Source organism: Hyperolius riggenbachi, chromosome 2 (assembly GCF_040937935.1).
Source record: "Hyperolius riggenbachi isolate aHypRig1 chromosome 2, aHypRig1.pri, whole genome shotgun sequence".
NCBI classification, from domain to species: domain Eukaryota; kingdom Metazoa; phylum Chordata; class Amphibia; order Anura; family Hyperoliidae; genus Hyperolius; species Hyperolius riggenbachi.
In genome coordinates, this window is record NC_090647.1 from 540604423 (window position 1) to 540626335 (window position 21913).

Sequence of the window (21913 nt, forward strand, 5' to 3'; positions counted from 1 at the left end):
TTTGAATAAAACCCCTTCCCTCGTTGTTGAATAGGAACTGGTATTATCGCTTTCTTGTCTAATAAACCCTGAAGATATTCCTGCAATATCTGTTTTTTGTGAGTCGAAGTCGGTATCTTTGTAGTTTTGAAATGATTGGGAGGTGGTGTCTCTTTGAATTTCCAGAAGTGTCCGGATGTTATTGTCCTTAAGACCCACGGGGAGGTTATATTTCCTTCCCAAACCTGTGAGAAAGATTTCAGCCTCGCTCCTACCGGACAGGTCTGGGGGTTGACACCGTCAAAAAGACTTCTTAACATTTGAGGGAGCAGGAGTAGGTTTCTGCTTCTGGCTCCTGTTGAAGTTTGCCTGACCGCTCTGCCAATTTCTTTTAAAGTTTTTCCCTGGTCTGTAAGACTTCGCATTTCTATATCTAGAGTTTTGGGACTGACCTTGTTGACTAAAGTTCTGCCTACCCGAACGCCTGTCCTGGGGAATTAACCCCGATTTTCCTCCTGTAACTCGACTTATGGCAGAGTCCATTTTTTCTCCAAACAGTATTTTGCCATCGAATGGAATTTTGCACCAAAGCAACTTGGAGGCAGGGTCGGCTGACCAAGCCCTCAACCATAGAGCCCTTTTCGCTGTGACTGCAAAGAACATGTTTCTGGAGAAGGAACGAAGAATATCTATGGCCGCTTCTCCAACAAAGTCACCCGAAATCTTAAGATCTTCCATGGCTGCCAGTAACGTTTCCTTATCTGCCTCAGCTAAGATTGCTTGCTCCAAGTTTTCCGACCAGCTGCGGATCGCTTTTCCCACAGATGTTAAAGCGATGGCTGGCTTACAAATACCACCTGACATGGTATATATCTTTTTCAAATCTAAGTCTAATTTTCTTTCCAGTGTGTCCTGACTCCTTAAAGGATATGGCATCATCCAGTGGCAAGGTAATGTGCTTCGCTAGGCGCATGACTGAAGCATCAACTGGAGGAGCAGTGTCCAGAGGTGTAGTAGTTGTCTCTGGGAGAGGGTATAATTTAGACATTCGGTTCGTTAAAGGGAGTCTTTTTTCTAACTTTTGCCATTCTTCCCATATAATTTCCTGAATTTCCTCCGTAACAGGAAAGGTTTGTCTCTAGTTAGATGTTTATAGTAGCGTTTCTTAGATTTTGCCTTAGTTTTCTGCTCGTCCTCTTCTGGCTCTTCCCACTGGATTGCCTCCCTAACTGCCTTGACAAAAGGCTCAACAAAAGCGAAGTTGAATCCGACCTCATATTCTTCCTCAGTGTTAACCGACGTTGAGGGTTTTTCTTGGCCGAGTCCAGCATCCTGATCCGGATGTGTCTCCATGCTTGCCACAAAATTCTGTAATGATTCCTGTACGGCCTTCTGAACCAGATCCGAGACATCCACTGGAGGCGTGTTGTCTTCTCTTCCTAATTCCTGAAAGCAGTCAGCACAGACAAGCTTATTAGGCATCACTGGCTGCGCACAGGCCCAACAGGCTTTGCTGTCGTGATGATGTTGTGGTGATCTAGATCTTGATTTGTGTTTCCTGCTAGATTTATTATGCTTGGACTTCTTCCTATGTGATCTATCCTTAGATTCTGATCTTCCTTTAGATCGCTTCTTGTCTGAACGGGAGGATCTTCCTTTATCTCTTCCCCGTGTGCTGAAGCAAAGAAATGAGAGACAATAGTGTCTATCAATTATACAGTGCTAAAAACCAGGCTACTAACACTTACCTATCTTCACCCCCTTACCTAGAGTCCTTGTGCTGGTCTTTTGAAGGCTTATGGGCGTCCATGACTAGGCCACCAAGAAATGATAGCGGCACGCTGTAAAGAAAGCATAGAAAAGAACAAAGCAAATAACAGAGAATAGTCCAGCAGAGTTTCACTTTTTCCGGGAACAAAGCATTATTTGAGAGGCAAGCTTCCCCTACCTGTGCTGCGTGAACGTAGCTAACGTAAATCCTAGCCGACGCGGAGATGCAGCAAGCGCCATTACTACACTGCCCATAGGGACGCGCCGTCCGCATCACTTCCCTGTTTGGCCAATGAGAACGCGGAAAATCATACGCGTACTTCCGGTAATGCGTTCCACCAACAAGTCGGAAGAGGAGGGGCTACAGAAAAACTGAGGCGGCGGTTGGAACGCACGCCGAGCCCCGGGACGACGAGCAGAGAGAAAGGAGAAAGGGATGAATGGACGCCCGCCCAGCCAAGCTATTAGCCTGGACACGTAACATGGTACTGTAACAAACCAAACACACTTTTAGTGCGTTTCACGAGTAGTTACATGGCGAGAAAGTAAAACCAGGCCCCTAAGACCAGCAGAAAGGGGCCAATACTAGCCAAAGCTCTATTAGAGACTGTGAGGCTAGATACTGGATATCTCATGAATTTCAAACCACAATATTTAATTGTGGCTGGTAAGGGGGGCAAAACGATAGAAAACACAAAAAGTTTATGCAGGATACAAACCTGCCAGTCCTATGAGGTGAGTGGACAAAGCAAAAAGACACATGGAAGGGGGACGGTCAAACATTTATACACATCATGTCCTATGGGGTATAGGGGGCGGGCCAATACCCGTAGTGCTGCCATGGAGGCTTGGGGAAAGCAGTATTAAAGAGACACTGAAGCGAAAAAAAAAAATGATATAATGAATTGTTTGTGTAGTACGGATAATTACTAGAAGATTAGTAGCAAAGAAAATATTCTCATATTTTTATTTTCAATTATATAGTGTGTCTTCTAACACTGCATCATTCTTTAATGTTTGCAGTTTACACACTACTCAGCATTCTAAATGTTTTCTCAGAGCAGTCTTGTGAACTATTGACCTGTCCTCTGGCAGAGAAAAAGGAAATTCTTCACTGACAGCTCAGATAATAAACTTCAGAAGACAGCCCTCTCTGCGACTTTGAAAGTCGTAGAGCTTAATGGCTTTTTTGCATAGAGATAACAACTGGAGTTTCTTAACTCTTCCTGTAGTGGAAACAATTAGACTTATGTCTCTGATCCTAATGTTTTATTTCTTAGCTGTACTACACATACAAATCATTATATTGTCTTTTTTTTTTCATTTCAGTGTCTTTAAGGCAGCCTCTGTTTCTCCTTTTCCCCCCTCCCAGATGGTAGTATTAAGTAGCCTGTGCAGGCCCCATCCATCCCCCAACTAGCAATATTTAGACAAAGTAGCTAGGTAGTATTGTTGTATTTTCTATGTATAATGCTATGGGTGCAATATAGCCAAAGCCTTTATCTATTTTGTTTGTTTATTTGCTTCCCCTTTAAGGCAGGGCGGTGACTCTGATCTCGGCAGAGTGGGCTGTGTGGAGGGATGTCTGTGGTGCTGATGCTGCGTTAGTTTTGTTTTTTGGGAAATCAGGCATCTTCCTGTCTCCCTGGTATTGCTGCCTCTCTGTTGCTTTCTGTTTCGTTTCTTTAGCTGGATAGAGAGACGGGAGGAGGAGGAGGAGGAAATAGAAAGTCACTTATAAATACTCTGCCTTCGATCAGATTATTCACTCTGCAGATCTGTGAGCTGCTCAGAACCTGGTAAGTACCTGACTCTCTACAACCAACACATAATATACAGCAATATGCTAAATACATCATCTAATGATAATATAACCTGGCAATCCTCTCATTTCTGACACAATGTTTTGTTTAATTCTCAGGAACGCCATTAGATCACAGCAGCATTGTGAGTTTGATACACTGTATCTTACATTTTACTTATTTATCTTGTGAATGTCATAAATGTGTTTATTAAACTGAAGCAAGTTGTAAAGGGGGTGAGGGGGGGCTGCTCACACATTATAAATCCGTACAGGTGAGGGTCTGTCTCCAGACTGTATCCTTTAATTATCAGTAGGGGATAAATGCTAATCAGACTCTCAGGTTTTTAAAGGGATACTGTAGGGGAGTAGGGAGAAAAAGAGTTGAACTTGCCGGGGGCTTCTAATGGCCCCCACAGATGTCCTGTGCCTGCGCAGCCACTCACCGATGCTCCGGCCCCGCCTCCGGTTCACTTCTGGAATTTCAGACTTTAACCCCCTTGGCGTTATGATTCTTTCTGGATTTTAGGATCTAAAACCTGTAAAAAATCATACTGCCTGGGAGATCTGCAGCAGTTCTTCAATCATTCACCTCCTTGAGCTCCAGCGCTGCAGTTATACCTCCATCCTCCGGGTGGCGCTGCAACTCTAAAGTGAGATTGCCAGCTGACGACATGACAGCCGGCGATCTCACCAGCAGGAAGCAGAGCCCCGGAGGATAGGAAGAAGAATGCCAGCCAACGTCAAGATCCCCGGGAGAAATGTAGAAACGCTCCCGCTGCGCACATTGCTCTGCATACAGCCTCTGGCAGCTACCCCGAGCAGAGGTCTGGATTACCGCTCTTAGCTGCCGTTTTCCGCCCCGACACCAGCTCGGGATAACCGCCAAGGAGGTTAAGCCGGAAAACCACTGTGCCTGCGCAGCCGCGCCCTTGCTCCTGCTGATGTCACCAGGAGTGTATTGCGCAGGCCCAGTACGGTCTGCTCCTGTGCAGAATGCTCTTGGTGACGTCAGCAGGAGCGAGGACACGGCAACGCAAGCGCAGTGGTTTTCCGGCTTAAGGTCTGATATTCCAGAAGTGAACCAAAGGCGGGGCCCGGAGCATCGGTGAGTGGCTGCGCAGGCACAGGACGTCTGCGGGGGCCATTAGAAGCCCCGGGTAAATTCAACTCATTTTCTCCCTACACCCTCACAGTAGTCTTTTAAAGAGGATCTGTAACCTCAAAACGTCCCCTGGGGGGTACTCACCTCGGGTGGGGGAAGCCTCAGAATCCTAATGAGGCTTCCCACGCCGTCCTCTGTCCCACGGGGGTCTCGCTGCAGCCCTCCGTACAGCCGTGACGTAATATTTACCTTCCTGGCTCCTGCGCAGGCGCTCTGACGGCTGTCGGCTCCGAACTACACGGAAATACCCGATCGCCGTCGGGTCTGCTCTACTGCGCAGGCGCAAGTTTCCGGTGCCTGCGCAGTAGAGCGGACCCGACTGAGATCGGGTATTTCCGTGTAGTTCGGAGAGGAAAGCAGCCACAGCGCCCCCGCTGGAGCCAGCAAAGGTAAATATTGATTTTACAGTCGGGCCTGTCGCCGGCTGTTCAGAGGGCTGCAGCGAGATCCCCGTGGGACGCAGGACGGCGTGGGAAGCCTCATTAGGATCCGGAGGCTTCCCCCACCCGAGGTGAGTACCCCCCAGGGGATGTTTTTGTGGTTACAGAGTCTCTTTAAAGATGAACTGTAGCAAAATGACATAATGAATAAAATTTCTTCTTTTTTTTTTTTTTTACAATATTTATTTATATTTAGTCAGTATTTGCCTATTGTAAAATCTTTCCTCTCCCTGATTGACATGCTGAAATGTATTACACGTGGCCACAGCTTAGTGCTGCCAGGTGATCTGCACGGAATGTTAGTTTCTGAGAGTTTTATGCACAGAGGGACATACTGCTTGCTTGGCAGTCGGAAAAAAGCTATTATTTCCCACAAAGCAATGGGGTTCACAGTCAGGAAACTGTCAGGACCGTGGTCATCATGACAATGTCAGTGCTATATAAATACATAATAATAATATGGTAGGACATTAGGCTATGACTAGGGTAGAGATTAGATTGTGAGCTCCTCTGAGGACAGTCAGTGACATGACTATGTGCTCTGTAAAGTGCTGCAGAAGATGTCGGCACTATATAAATGCTGAATAATAAGGTGAGCACTGAGTAGTGTTGGGCGAACACCTGGATGTTCGGGTCCGTTCGGCCGAATATGGGCCAGATGTTCGGCATGTTCGGCCCGAACCCCGAACTCAATGGAAGTCAATGGGACCCCCGAACATGCCGCTTTTGGGGGCCCTATGGGGTCGCAGGCATAAGGGGGAAGCATGCCCCGATCGCGGGGGGGCAGAAATTCCCCCCACCCCCTCCGCTAGCTCTTCCCCCTCTGCCCGCTTCCCCATAAAAAAAGTTTGCGGAAAGTTAATAGTACCTACTAGTGGTGGCTGGCAGTGGCTGGCTGTGGTGAGATCATGAGTGAGGAGGAGTCCGACTAGTCTAGGAGTCTAGGTAGGGTACTACCGCTGAACCGCCCGCTGCCCGGCCTCAACGCGTCTCCTAGACTAGTCGGACTCCTCCTCACTCATGATCTCACCACAGCCAGCCAGCCACCACTAGTAGGTACTATTAACTTTCCGCAAACTTTTTTTATGGGGAAGCGGGCAGAGGGGGGAGCGCTAGCGGAGGGGGTGGGGGGAATTTCCGACCCCCCCCCCCCCCGCGATCGGGGCATGCTCCCCCCTTATGCCTGCGACCCCATAGGGGGGCCGTAGGGGCCCTGTTCGGCCGGGCATTGAGTAGTTCGGGCGAACCCGAACTAAAAGGCCGAACACCATCAGGTGTTCGGCCGAACTCGAACATCACCCGAACAGGGTGATGTTCTGCAGAACCCGAACAGTGGCGAACACTGTTCGACCAACACTAGCACTGAGCATGTTGTTCTTTAACTGTTCAAGGTCTGTTTCAGACAGGCGCCTGAACCAGCAGCAGTGGCATCTTGCTTAGACATTGTCAAATGCTTTTCTGCTAGTATTTTTTGGTTGTTGCGTCATGTTTTGACCCTTACACCGAAGCACCAAGCGTAGCTGTTCGGTGTAGGACAAAATGCTAGCGAAGGGAAATTACAGCTCCGACATTTATAAAGCACAACAAACAATTTTGGGCAACAAATGCCTTGTCATATTATTTTTTTTTGCCTGTTAACCTATGTGCAGTGACAAGCAAGAGGTCTGTCTGGATTTGGACTCCATTAGTAATGTTGTCCAGCAACTGGCTATTACTACCGGAATGGTAACCTTGCATTGTGCGGTCACATGATGTGCTCACCTCTGCCTCTGAAGAAGACTACCCCACTACCTCCTGCACTCTCATAGTGCCTGTATATCCAGATAATTACCACCTTTGATGGCCACTCCCAATTTATTTAATTGCAACAAGAGGGAAGGTGAGTGGCAGTCTGGCCAGTGGCCACACCCCCTCACAGCACCACAGAATAGAGTGCAAGTGGCAGCTATGGCCACGCCCAGTCCACTGGCTGCAGTAAGAGGGGGTGTGGCTTGGGATATGTCTTAGGAAGAGCTGAATGTTAGAGGGGAGGTCAGGCATCAGTCAGAAGGCTTTAGGACTCAGAGATACTATATCTGAAATTGCGTTAAATTAGCACTAAAATATTGATCACAATAAAATTGTGTGATTTTACCGTGATCACGATTTTACCGGGATTTCTTTAAGCTTATGTTGTAAAACATTGTACAGCCCCACCATTCTTTTTAAAATAATAAAGAAAATGCCCCCCCCTCCTCCTCATTTCTTAAAATTAAATCTTACTTTAGCATGACCTCAGCACTTGATCAGTTTTCATTTTCTGCACAGTTCTGAATGTAAGGCGATTCCAGATTCAGGCATTAGGTGGGTGGAGCTAAAAACAACACTATGTGGTGAGGAGCCATCAGGTTTGACCGGTCCAACAATTGTTTTCTTCTGCCCTGAGGCTGCTATGTACGGTTATTGTAATCTGTAACTTTGACGACCAAACATGAAGAATGGTGAAAAGATTAGAGGACAACTGAGGACACAGACAAGTGTTTTTAAAGTGACTCAGAGACGACTTAAAGAAAACCTGAACTGAAAATTAAAAGTCAAAATAAACATACACAAGTCATGCTTACCTCCTGTGTAGTCTACTCCTCAATCTATTTTTCCTCTCCTGTGTCCTGCTTGTCCTCTGTGATCAATGGAATTCTCTGTCCTCCATCTTGAAAATGGCCATCACACCATAACAGCTTCCTGGTCAGCACACAGTTAAACTGTAACATCGCCCACTTGAGCCATAGGGAAACATGGACACATCAGTTCTCTTCTCAGCTGTAACTGACAGCAACTGATATATAACTGACAGCAACTGATATATTTCAGTTCTGACAAAATGTTGTCAGAACTGGAAGGGATCACTGTAAGAAGAAAATGGTGAGCTTCTGAGAGGAACTGATGGCAAGGTAACTATGTAATGTTCATTTGAAGTTACCTCATGTGTTTATTTTAAATAATTTTACTCAGTACAGGTTCTCTTTAAAGAGAAACTCCGACCAAGAATTGAACTTTATCCCAGTCAGTAGCTGATACCCCCTTTTACATGAGAAATCTATTCCTTTTCACAAACAGACCATCAGGGGGCGCTGTACGACATTGTGGTGAAACCCCTCCCACAAGAAACTCTGAGGACTGTGGCACTCCTGGCAGTTTCCTGTCTGTGAACCATGTTGCATTGTGGGAAATAGCTGTTTTCAGCTGTTTCCAACTGCCAAAAAAGCATGCAGCAGCTACATCACCTGCCAACAGTAAAAATGTCACCATGTAATTAATGTCAGAATGTAAATCAGGGATTTTAAAGATTTTACAATGGGCAAACACTGACTAAATCATTTATACATAATTATTGTAAAAATGAAGCACTTTTTTATTACATATTTTCACTGGAGTTGCTCTTTAACCTAATGCTCTGATACTAAGCCGAAGCTTCCTCCCAACCCATAAACATGTCTAAGTTCCGCACCGTTCTGCTGCGGTCTGCCGTTCAGCCGCGGTGATCTCTGCTACCAGCGTCAGTCGATGCCAGTCAGGGTCTACTGCACATGCGAAGACCTCCCGCGCATGCACAGTAGACCCGGACTGAGGCCACTGAGACTGGTAACGGAGCTCACCGCGGCTGAACGGCAGACCGCAGGAGGACGGTGTGGAACTTAGACATGTTTAGGGAAAGGGACAAATGAGGAAGAAAGAGGGACAGGGAGATTGGGTTCCCAAAGAGGGACTGTCCCTCCGCAAAACGATCAGTTGGGAGCAGACTGGGATTTACATCACAGGAGCCTATAACTACCGATGTCCTGACACCTTAGACTTCGCCCTCCACGAACCTACAAACCCCCGCCGAACTGAACCACAAGTGTGTTGGCTGGAACAGCTGTTGCTTCTCCCTTACTTCCCTTGCCTGTCATAGGTAGCTACAGGTGCCCCTTAGCATTAGGTAGCCAGAGGTACCCTCAGGATTAAGCAGCTGAAAGGAGATCACATCTGTGGAATGCAGAGACCCGGGTGAGTAACCTCTTATTTATGCTCTGCTCGGGACTCTGTATAAGGAAGGAGGGAGGGAGACACTCGGGGAGGGGAGGGAGCCACCTTTCCATTATTAGGCGCCTGTAGGCACAGGCCTACACTCAGGGACGGTTCTAGAGTTTTTGCCACCTGAGGCAAACTTGTGAGGAAGCCGCCCCCGGTGACTGTTGTATTGTGTAGAATTATGGAAACGGAGACTGTGTAACCTTTAGGGCTTGTTCACACTAATAACTATTTCGCTCTTTTTTTTAGCACTGGCAAATCGCCTTAAAAGTGCTTGTGTAATGTTAGTGTTCTCACGTAAGCAATGAGCTTTCTATCCAATCGCAAACGCATCTCGTGCACTATTTTTCAAGCGTTTGAGATTTCATTGAAAGTATAGTGATATCGCAAAGTGCTTGAAAAAGCGATATGAATTGCGATTTCTTTAGCACGTTAATGAATATACTGTATATATTGTATTTATTCATTTCCGGCTCAAAGAGTTCACTTCCAGACTGATGTCAGGAAGTAAAAAAAAACATCGCTCCACAAAAGCACTTAGAAAAGTGGTTTTCTAAGTGAAAATTGCTCAGAAAGCGATTGTAAAAGCGCTTAAAAAAACCCTATAAATCGTTCAGGGTTTGCGATAGCACCGGCGATTTATAATGGGAAGAAGGCCTTAGGGCTGGATTCAGGCGTGGCACCTGTTCAATTGCAAAGCCGCTGTCGAATTGCTATAGCCGTGTCCTGCAGAGCTATGGGGATGCGGCTGCGCACTGCGCTTCGGTCGGCAAGCCCAGTGTCTGAAGGGGCAGCGTTTCCCCGTCCAGCTTGCACACAGGGGAACGCCGCATATTCGGACCTAGTGGAAATAGGCCCTAAAGGGCTCATTCACACTAAGGGCGTTTTTGCCCTTTTTTCAAGCACAGGCAATTTTCAAAATCGCCCTGAAAGCGCTTGTGCAATGATTCCCTATGAGAGAGTTCATATCTGAGCGGTTCGTTTGCGATCCGCTCAGCAAAGCGCTGCCTGTACCATTTTTGAGGCAATCTGCCCTCAATGGGAGGTATAGGAAAAACACAAAACACTCACAAAATCGCTTTGTGCAGCGATTGCATTCACATTTTTAAGAATAAATACATTGTATTTATTCTTTTCCGGTTCAAAGAGTTCACTTCACTAACGCCAGGAAGTGAAAAAACGCAATCGCTCTGCTTATTAGATGCGCTTTACAAAAACTGCAGCGCCCACCCGAGCGCCGGGAGGAGGAAAAAAAAACGGTGTGAATGAGGCCTTACATAGTTCAACAAGTGGAGAATTGCTTGGCACTCCGTGCAGTCAAAGAGGCAAAAAGTTCAACAGCCAAACATTTATAAATCCAGTCAGTCACCTTATAGAAGCCGCCTCCCTCAGATACCGGACGTGCTCATGGGCTTACATCAAGGCACTATCCCTTCTGTGTCACGAGTAAAGTTTGGTACACACATCAGATAAAAGTCTTTGGAAAATGAAAGATCACAGACCAATTTTACCCCCTTCCATGTAGTATGAGAGCCATACTCTACACAGTCTATTCTATGGAGCTAAACTCCCCATCACATAAAAATGTTTGCAAGATGCTACACACAAAGATGCTGTACACATGCAACAGATCAGTGTCTGCAAAAGAGCAGTTCTTGCAAAATATCCATTCCTGCAAAATACATTCATAGTCTATGAGATCTGCAGATTCTCATACACACCTTGTTTAACAGACATTCATCTGCAGATCAGACAATCATCTGCAGATCAGACAATCATCTGCAGATCTGCAGATCCATCCTGGTGGATTTGATCTGCAGATGAATGTCTGTTAACCCTCTGGGCAATACAATTACATCGCCCAGGAGGGGGCGCAGCACTTTTTTTTTTATTTTTTATTTTTTTAAATCATGTAGCTAGCCTACATGATAGCCGCTGTGCAGCGGCATCCCCCACCCACTCCGATCGCCTTCGGCGATCAGAGTAAGCAGGAAATCCCGTTCAGAACGGGATTTCCTGCTGGGCTTCCCCGGTCGCCATGGCAACGGGGCGGGATGACGTCAGAGGGAGTCCCGATCCACCCCTCAGTGCTGCCTGGCACTGATTGGCCAGGCTGCGCAAGGGGTCTGGGGTGGGGGCTGCGCGGCACGGCGGATCGGCGGCGATCGGAAGTTACACACAGCTAGCAAAGTGCTAGCTGCGTGTAACAAAAAAAAATTATGCAAATCGGCCCACCAGGGCCTGAGAAATCCTCCTGCGCGACATACCCCGAGCTCAGCTTGGGATTATCGCCCAGGTGGTTAAACAAGGTGTGTATGATGATCTGCAGATATCATAGACTATGAATGCATTTGGCAGGAACAGATCTTTTGCAGGAACTGATCTTTTGTGTCTGTACAGCATCTGTGTGTGCAGCATCTTGCAAAGATTTCTGTCTGATGGGGAGATCAGCTCCAAAGAAAAGACTGTGAAGGTATGGCTCTCATACTACATGGAAGGGGGTAAAATTGGTCTGTGATCTTTCATTTTCCAAAGACTTTTATCTGATTTGTGTATGCACCTTAAGGATGATCAATGATATGCAAATATTTTCAAATGTATGTACATTTTTATGCTAATACATGCAGCTTGAAAATGGAGCAATCAATGCCCACCCAGGTTTAAACTGATTGGTCTATTTTTTCAAGCTGCATATATTCACATAAAAAATGACAAATTTGCATAAACTCGGAAATATTTGCATAAAATTGATCATCCCTAGTCATGAATCTTTATTTCCAGCTTTCAAGTAATCAAGTAGTTACAGATGATCATTAACATACGGTAATGGAAGGGAGGGAGCGAAAGGGTAGCAGGCAGGCCGGTGTAATGTCACATTTTGCTGCCTTCTTGCTTACTTCTTCCTACATCACTGCACTGTGCATCATCACGTGCATGCCCAGAGTAATGTGAAACAATTCCTTAAATTGTAGGCATCTTACACACCCCAAATTTCAAGACATTATTAGACACCCCAAGCTACCTCTGTGTTAATTTGCAGCCACTGAAACCCTGCTAGTTCACAAGAAAGGTACGTATGATTTATTTTGGGAACTGGTGGTCAGAGCCGGAACAAGGTCCTCCAGCACTCAAGGCTGAGACACCAAAGTGCGCCCCTCCATCCCTCCCACCTCAGCCATCACACCCTGATTGCTATTAGACTTATGGCCCATACTCATGGGCTAAAATTGTCGCCGCAACCACGCCCGTGAGTATGAGGCACGCACCCCGAACCGTCGCTCGTCGCTGCTGTCGCCAGGTGATTGGCGGCAGTCAATCACATGGCGACAGTTGCCACCGCAACTTTGCCGCAACTGTCGCTAGTCCGCGTGTGTATGCGGACTAGCGACAGCAACCAATGGACAATCCACGGCGCTTCCGGCGAGGGGGAGGAACGTCGGCGACAGCTTCTGTCGCTGCACTAATCCCTCTTCCGGGTGTGTACGCGGAGGGACCTGGCAACGAGTTGTCGCCGGCCTGTCGCGCACACGCTCCCGTGTGCTAGCGACAGACCACAAAAGTAGCCCGTGAGTATGGGCCATAAGAGGTGCATGAGGGCTCTCAACCCCTACCCCCAACACCCTAATCTCTAGTTACCTGGCTTGCAGTCACTGCCATGTATCCTGTTTTCTTATTTCATTCTGCTTCAAACACAATAGGGGAATGATAGCTGAGTGAGTAGTGCGCCCCCGGTGGTGGTGCTGAAGGGCTGCAATTTGGCACAGAGGTAGCTCAAGGGAGTCCCCTCCATACTCTCCAAATTTGGGGAGTGTAGGAGGCATAGGAGATAGCAGCAGCATATATCAGCAGCAGAAACTGATATGTACTGCGGCTGTGCATGCGTGCAAGAAAAAAAGGATCCTGCAGTGCATGCGCACAAGAAAAAGCGATGACATAGAAACAACAGGTCATGGGCAGCAGAGAGTGACATTACACCGGCTTGATCTGGGGCTGCAAAGGTAATATGAGGCTAATCTGTAGGCTGACCTTCAAAACAGTGGCTTCCGGACTTAAAGATAATCTGTACTCTAATATTCTTACACTAAAAAATCATACCATTCTATTCCTTATTTTCTCCTGTGCCCCTCTGTGCTGTTTCTGCCACTCTCTGCTGCAATCCTGGCTTGTAATTAACAGTTTTAGGCAGTGTTTACAAACAAACTAACCAGCTTGTGATAGGCTCACATAAACAGAGTGTGTGAGTCATACAGAGTCTGCAGGGGGCCTACAGAGGGTGTGTATCGCTTCTATCCAATCACAAGCAGCCCTGCACATTCCACACATTCAAGCCTTAGCCCGACAGACACGACAGAGGAAAGGAGATAAGATTTATTGCAGAGACAGTGCAATTAGGAAAGGTTGCAATAAGCCAGAGCACATTAGAACAGGCATAGGACCTTATAGGATAGAAGAACTAAGGCTGAAAAATTAGTTACAGAGTCTCTTTAAGCTGAATACACACTTGACGATGGAAAAGGGAACCTCACAGCTACGCCTCCCGACGAACTGGTTCCCCAATCCATCCTCCTACCCGCAAAAAGACAACATCACACGATGGGGCAAAGGAGTGGATAAACGATCACGGTACTTTGTGCATGAGTCATCGGGGATGTCAAAGATCCAATCGGTTGTGACGGTCGTTCTCGCTGTGTGGTGCCAAACGTCGTTCGTGCAATCGCTTGCCTGTACCCACTTCATGAGATTGTGGAAAACATTGTTGTGGCTCAAAAAAAAAGGACGCCGGTTGTCTGAAAGAAATGGCTGTAAAAATCGCGTAGTAATTACATTCTTCTGCTGTAAACCCACCAAGAGGAGCTAATTGAAAACAACAGACTCTCTTTCTTGTCCACAGACACTTATGATGCCTCGATACAAGAGGAAATCAAAATTCAGCAGAGATATTTTGGTATGTTTTTCATAGCTGGAAATTATGAAGGCGGTTTTAGTAAAACTGTCATATGCCCTGCTGACTCCTGGGGAAGTGTGATATTAAATGCAGGTGCATTTGAATCAGTTTTTCTTTATGGCTAGGCAGTTTAACAGTGTTGTTTTATTTCCTGTTAGCAGTCTCTATAACATGTCTTGTTTTGTCCCTGTAGATGTCGGAAACCAAGCTGACAATGGCAAATCCACCTTTACCAGGTTTCTTATCTTCTTTTGGATCAGTCTCCTCCGTCCCAGTGAAGAAGGAGGAGTCTCCCATCTCCGTTACAGCCAGTCCTCCCAAAGTAGTGCCAATATCGCCAGCTGAAGGTAGAGTCCTTCCACTTATTAAACATCTTTACACAGTTACACATACCTCACAACATTTTGAGATAAGAAAGAGGGACACTTAAGCCACGCCCGTGACACACATCCAATCACGCCCCGGCACGCCCCCAATCACACACACCTTAAAGATTTCATAAGAAAAATATGCTGTTTTGTAATTCAAACCACACTGGTCCTTTATATCCTGGTTCATTTTCCTTCATATTAACACATGAAAATAAGAAATATATGAATTTAAAGGGTGAAAATAAAGTTTAGGGTCAGTTACACACATTTTTCTGTAGAAAAAAATACACATAGTTACACAGATCTGCACATCAGTCCTGAAAGAGGGACAAATGAGGGAGAAAGAGGGACAGAGGGACAGGGCTCCCAAAGAGGGACTGTCCCTCCAAAAGAGGGACAGTCGGGAGGTATGCAGTTACAGGAACATTACACTTTCATTAAAAATGGATCTATACATAGATCAATGCTGCAGTATTAATATTATTATTATAGCAAATTGTCTTTTTGTTTCCTATGAATTTTTAAAACTAACAGTCATTTCAAATTGCATGTATGTTGTTGCATTCATGGTAGAAATGTCCATCTTGCTGTTTGAGTAATCAGCTGCACAATGCAGGAGTCCTTTTACTCTCTTTGCACACCTGCACTAATGGTGTTTGGTAGAAGGCTGTGACACACCCTTCCGGCAGTTTCTGTTGAGATCCCTCTGGAATAGTTGTGTGTATTTTGGGCACATAAAAACAAAGTGTAAGCCAGCTGAAAAAAAAAATGAAAACCTCACAGTGGCCAGTTGCATAGTGCACGCGTTATGATGAGTGTGAACTGCAATGGAGACTGGACATAGACTTTAATACAAAGCCTGTCACACGCCCCCTAGTGGCCGGACTGCACAATGCCTTCCAATCGGTTTCAGCACACAGACCATGCAATCTGTGGTCGCAATTGGTGCGTAGAAACCACTGGGACTCGGCTGCAGACGGACCAGAAGGAGGCGTGCAATCTATAAAACACAAAATACTAGGCTGCCACCATCTCTTTCTAATGAGAAGAGAAGCCCAATCTTCCTGATACTGCAAATAAAACGGTTAAAACACACCCTGTTCTGACTAATAATGATTATTGGTAGCGAATCTTCAGGAAGCTAAGATTCGTTTCGTGTGGCTGAATAGTAGGAGTAGCTGAAGAAATAAATGACTTTTAGAAGTCTTTTATTAATAAAGGCAATATAAAGAATTAATATATACAGAAAATCATTAAAATCAACATTTATAGAGACAATAGTAAGGCAGATTAAAAATAAAAGGGGAAGAAAATAAACGGATACTTAGGTTCAGGTGGAAATGTTCTTTTGTGGAAGAACACGGCTAAGTCCTTGGTTTCAGAGTCAAGGACTCAGCATCACAAGCCATACCAGACGGATGCCAGCATGTCCTCAAGCTGGCAAGAATATAACCAGGATGATGTTTCAGAGTGGAGGACACTGATTTTGGGTCCTCTGCCATTTTTATACTCCTGACGCAGTCTGAGGGAGTGGGGGTGGGAACCACACACCCCCTTAGAACCTGAGAGGGGCCATACCCCTTCTCCTGGGAACCGAAAATCATATCTAACCATATATGGGCTCTATCTCACAGAACCGTACAGGTCAGGGAAGATTTAATAACATTTTCAGGTCAGTCTGGATTTATCCAGCACAATGATACCAAACACGAGGGGGTAGGAATCCTGTGGTATCACCAGGTTACTTTGGACCTGCCTAACTGACAGTCCATAACGCAGAATGTTCTGGAATCTTCTCAGTACCAGTGCCAGATAAGGTCCGACACACTCTGGGAGTTTGAAGGGCCTGGCAGCTTTGCAACACAGGAAATATGACAAATATAGCAGTTTATGGATTATTTTATAATTAACAGTTCAGCAGGAGTTTAAAGTTGCCTGCTGGAGAGATTGCTGGTCCTTTGAACTCCTCAGCTCAGAGCTCACGTGACAATTCCTGCTGAGAGTCGATGCCATGGGGTCTCCACTCTATCCTTGGAGATTGATTCTGTCCTATCTGATTTCATCTGATGGATGGTCCCTTAACACAACAGGGTGCCTGGGTGCTTCCCTGAGAAGGCTTCCTGCCATTTGGTGAAAGGAAAACAAGTTGTCTTTTAAAAGAAAAAATGTCATTCTGATTGCTGCAATGAACTGCACAGTCTAATCAGAAAGCGATCAGAAAATCAACTGCGCAAATCTTCCCGATTCACCTGTGCTTCTCACGGCTGTTCCGTGACAAAGCCCGCATGCTGTGAGTTAGAATAATGCGAACCGTTACAACGTAGTACTGTGAATAGGCCTGATAGATATGTATGGGCAGCGAGTAGATGTGCAGAATTATTCTACAACACAAATGAGCATTGTGAATCCAGCCGTAGCCTACAATCATGAAATGTGGGATCCCACCTTTTTATACGATAACTGTACGTGTAAGATAAGTTTATAACTGTTAAAGGGTACCTGAAGTGACAAGACAAGATAAACGTGTATAAGTCCCAATTCTATATAGAACTTGGCTGTGTTCCTCTTTTCTTTCGGATCACTGTATGGGTTAAAGGATACCTGAGCTGGAGCATACTGTAAAAATGGAGGGAGCAGAATGTATAGGAAGCAGTCCTCATGCCCACCACTACCCCTGTTCTCCTCAGTCCTCCTCCATTTTCTCCCAAATGCCCCCCATAGCTTCTTCTGAGTTGGCCAGGATGGGAAATAGTGCGCAGGCGCTGGCCATGGGAGAGCAATGTTAATTGGGTGCCCGTGGTCGGGAGCGCTCTGAGACATCACCACTATGTTGTTGGAATGCGCAGGACACTCTCAGGCATGGACACGCAATAAAGGACGTGCGGTGCCATCCTAGCGGCTGTGCACTACTGCCCGAACCAGAAGTCGCTAGGGGGGCATTTGGTAGAGAGCGGAGGAGGCATAGGAGAATGGGGGGAGCACTGCTCATGAGGACTGCTTCCTATACATGCTTTCTCCCACATTTGTACAATAGGCTCCAGCTCAGGTATCCTTTAACCTCCTTGCTGGTTCAATTCCTCTGGCAAGGAGGCAGCGCAGAACTTTTTTTTATTTTTATTTTTTTTAAATCGTGTAGCGAGCCCAGGGCTCGCTACATGATAGCCGCTGAGCGGCGGCATCCCCCCACCCACTCCGATCGCCTTCGGCGATCAGAGTAAGCAGGAAATCCCATTCAGAACGGGATTTCCTGCAGGGCTTCCCCGGTCGCCATGGCGACGGGGTGGGATGACGTCACCGACATCATGGACGTCGGGACGTCATAGGGAATCCCGATCCGCCCCTCAGCGCTGCCTGGCACTGATTGGCCAGGCAGCGCAGGGGTCTGGGGTGGGGGGGGGGGGCTCGGCACGGCGGGTAGCGGCGAATCGGCGGGTAGCAAAGTGCTAGCTGCGTGTAGGGAAAAAAAATTATGCAAATCGGCCCAGCGGGGCCGGAGAAATCCTCCTGCGCAGGTTACCCCGAGCTGAGCTTGGGATAACCCGCAAGGAGGTTAAAGGACATCCGAGGTGTAGAGAAACTGTTGAGAAAAACAATTGTATCTATCCTCCTTTTCCTAAAAATGACCCTTTTTTTGGGATATCCCAGTGTTATTTTATCTTTAAATCGAGTTTTTAAGTTTTTACTGTTTCATTGTCTCTGATCAAAGACACCTTCATTGAAGTATGCTAGAGCTCAATTCTATGAAATATTCAGCCTTTTTTAATCTCTTTCCTGCTCCAGGATATTTTATGGCTGTAATTACTCATCAGTGAGGGTTACCCTATAGTCTGACCCAGCCCAACCCGATCCCAACCCGGATAGAAACTGTCACTTGCATACCTGATGTTTAACTCTTTCAGGCAGAGAAAAAAAAAAAGGAACACAGCCTAGTTATTTGTGTGCTTGGCACTGTACATACACATGTCTATCTCATCATGTCACATGTCACCTCGGTTGTCCTTTAAGAATCCTATCTAAATTTACAGAATCTCTGCAGCCAGTCTGCTGTTGAACTGTATGGTGACTTTTGTTTTTACTATAATCAATTTGGGATCATTAAACTCTCATGTGGCTAAAGGTACCCATACACTTAAAGATTGTTATCCAAAGTGGCAAAATGTTATGTTCCATCCCTCTCTGTTCAGACGCTGATCAGAGAGGAGTCGATTCCTACCACACACAGCACATCGATGTTCAATAGACTACAGCAGGGAATGTTGAAAATTGATCAAGCTGCAGAGTTAAACTATGGGCGATCGTTCACTTACTAATCCTGCCCCACCCCAAATAACCCAAATCTTCCATCCTGTCCGATCAAAAGTTTTAATCGATTGTAGGGTAAAATAAATTGATCAATCGGGCATGTTGGGGCATTAGATTTCAATCAGAGTTATTGAATCTACCGGGAATCAAACTTGAAAATCAATAAGTGTAAACCCTAAAAAAAACCACTTCCGAGTACAGGAAACAGATGAAAAAAGCTCAATAATTCAAGGTTTGTCTGTGTGGGAGCTGAAAAGTGTGAATAAACTGTCACTCACATGAGGCAGTAATACAGAGTACCCAGCATGCTCATGGTGAACCAGAACTCCCAGGAGTGTGTAAGAGGCTACAATGGACCAAAAAGCCCTGTTACTAAAATGCTATGCAAAACAAAAGTATGCCATCTTAAAACAGAAAGTATTTACTTTCTGTTTTAACAAATTAACTTTTGTTTTCCATGAGGCAGTAAAAACTTCAAACCTACTTTTCTAATACATACAAAAGAAGTCTATGGGATTCTATTCGGTTGCTTTGGGAGGGAGGAGGGCTGACAGTGCGGTACGTGATGGAGCGGGTGTGGGGAGTAGCAGAACAATGCCCTTGGCAGGGTACACGATGGAGCGGGTGTGGGGAGTAGCAGAACAATGCCCTTGGCAGGGTACACGATGGAGCGGGTGTGGGGAGTAGCAGAACAATGCCCTTGGCAGGGTACACGATGGAGCGGGTGTGGGGAGTAGCAGAACAATGCCCTTGGCAGGGTACACGATGGAGCGGGTGTGGGGAGTAGCAGAACAATGCCCTTGGCAGGGTACACGATGGAGCGGGTGTGGGGAGTAGCAGAACAATGCCCTTGGCAGATTCTCTGGAACTGAAATTTGCACATTTGGGTTTGGAAATAGTAATTTCAGACGGGAAAATGGAAATCGGAATTTCTCAGAAATCCGATTTACCGCAACGCGGTAATTTTAGCTCAATCACAGACCTCGGAAGCATTGAACCAATCGGAGAATGCAGATTTTTTCTGCAAAAATCGGATCATCACAGTAACTAATCACATGACTGATTTTGCATTTTTCCAGTTTACTTTCTTTTTTTTTGCTTTCTCAGATGCAAAAAAAAATTACTAATAAAATACTCCTCGAAAATTGGCAGGAAAACAGAAAATTGGAAATCGGAAAAAAGAAAATTGGCATTGGTGGGAATCGGAATTTCCGTGGAATCGGAAACAGCATTTCAGACCATTCCTAGCCCTTTGCCCACATTCCAGCTAATCTCCCTGTTGTGGGGATCGGAGGTCGCCATACACATGCTAGATTCTCAACAGCTGAGAACCATCAAGCGTGTGCACAAGGCTTAAAGGGCCACTATCACAAAAAAAAAAGTAGGTAGTTAAAATCTGACAGAACCATAATCCATCTCTTCATGAGGGATTCTCAGGGTTTTCGTAGTTTTCAACAGCATTTCCTTAACTGCAGTTTAACTGCCAAAATAGTAAGATACCAGCCAGCCTACATAATCACACACTATTTTGTCAGTTAGACTTTGCAACTGCTTATCAGGAAATGCTGTTGGAAACAAAGAAAACCCTGAGAATCCCCAATGAGGAAATGGACTGGCCCAAAACCTGTTGGTGCTGTCAGATTTTAACTTCCTACTTTTTTTTTTCCACAATAGTGGTCCTTTTAAGGAAACCTGAGTTGGGGGGATTCTGAATTTTAATTTGGCTAGTGTTGCCTCTGACCACATTTTCTAACCCTAACGCACAATTACTCAATTACTCTGACCAACTGTAGCAGGTTTGAGGCTTGTGCCATTAACAGTACAAGAATGGCAGCAATTAAATATTCCCTTTGAAAATCAATAGGTGAATTTTGATTGGCTGTTGTAGGCTCCATCCACTTTTCTGAATATTAATCCCAGTCACCCAGTGACCAACTGTGTAAAGTTTGAGAATCCTGTAAGAATTGTAAGAATGGCTGCAGGTTATATTTTCCTAGTGAAATTTGTATTTGTCTCTGCCCACTTTTTGGTTATGGGAGTAAAAAGTATCCTATATATTATTCCAGGTAATGTACTATGTGTGTGCCAAATTTCATTCAAATCCGTTCAGCCATTGTTGCGTGATTGCGTAACAAACATCCAAACTTTAGCATTTATACTATCAGTAAGATTAAAAGCCGTTTTATGCACAGGTGATTCATTATGATGTCATTTTAGCTTATGTGACTCTTTATTTATCTACATGTGATCTTTTAAAATTTCAGAAACAGTTGTTTTTGAAACCCCCGAAGTGGAACTCCAGGAGGAAGCTGAAGAATTATATCTGGTAGATGAGTTGGTAAGTATATACAAACCTCCCAACTTTTTGAGATGAAAAAGAGGGAAACTTTAAGACACTCCCTTGACCACACCCCTAATCACACCCCCACCACACCCCTAGCTATGTATCAGATTAAAAATTCTTAAAGACATGCCTCCCAACTTTTTGAGATGAGAAAAAGGGACAGTTAAGCCACGCCCCTGTCACACCCCCTTGCCACGCCCCTAGCCACGCATACCATAAAGATTTCATAAGAAAAATATGTTCTTTTATAATTCAAACCACACTGGTCCTTTCTATCCTGGTTAATTTTCCATCATAGTAACATTTTTAAATTAGTATTATATCAATTTAAAGGATGGAAATAAAGTTTAGAGTCAATTAAACACATTTTTAGCATATTAATATACATATTTATATAGAAAGAGGGACAAAGTCCTGAAAGAGGGACAAATGAGGGTGAAAGAGGGACAGTGGGACAGGGCTCCCAAAAAGGGACTGTCCCTCCGAAAAAGGGACAGTTTGGAGCTATGCTAAAGAGAACCCGAGGAGGGTATTTTATATCTTAAGAGAACACAGAGGCATGTTCTGTGCATAATTACATGCCTCTGTGTCTCTGCATTGCCGTGTCTAGTTCCCCCCCCCCCCCCCCCAAAAAAGTGCTAGGCTAGCGAAAATCTGCTAAGCCGCGACCCAGGAAGTACCTCCCAGGTCGCAGCTAATAGCTTCCGATTGGAGGAAGCACACGGAGGCGGGCAGCGTCGGGGACA

General features: G+C 45.6%; 1 protein-coding gene across 3 annotated transcripts in view; it reads left to right on the forward strand.

Annotated features, from left to right (window-relative positions):
* Positions 1-3372: 3372 nt before the first annotated feature.
* Positions 3373-21913, forward strand: part of LOC137547304 (interferon-induced GTP-binding protein Mx2-like) — a 103850-nt gene continuing 85309 nt past the window's right edge. The window contains exons 1-5 of one of the 3 annotated variants that reach the window (XM_068270748.1): positions 3373-3548; positions 3671-3696; positions 14097-14150; positions 14344-14497; positions 21088-21161. In XM_068270748.1, coding sequence (XP_068126849.1) covers positions 14103-14150; positions 14344-14497; positions 21088-21161 — 276 coding nt within the window. In that variant the 5' untranslated portion in view covers positions 3373-3548; positions 3671-3696; positions 14097-14102. The remainder of the gene's footprint in view (positions 3549-3670; positions 3697-14096; positions 14151-14343; positions 14498-21087; positions 21162-21913) is intronic. The other 2 variants (XM_068270749.1, XM_068270750.1) reach the window with 2 other exon arrangements.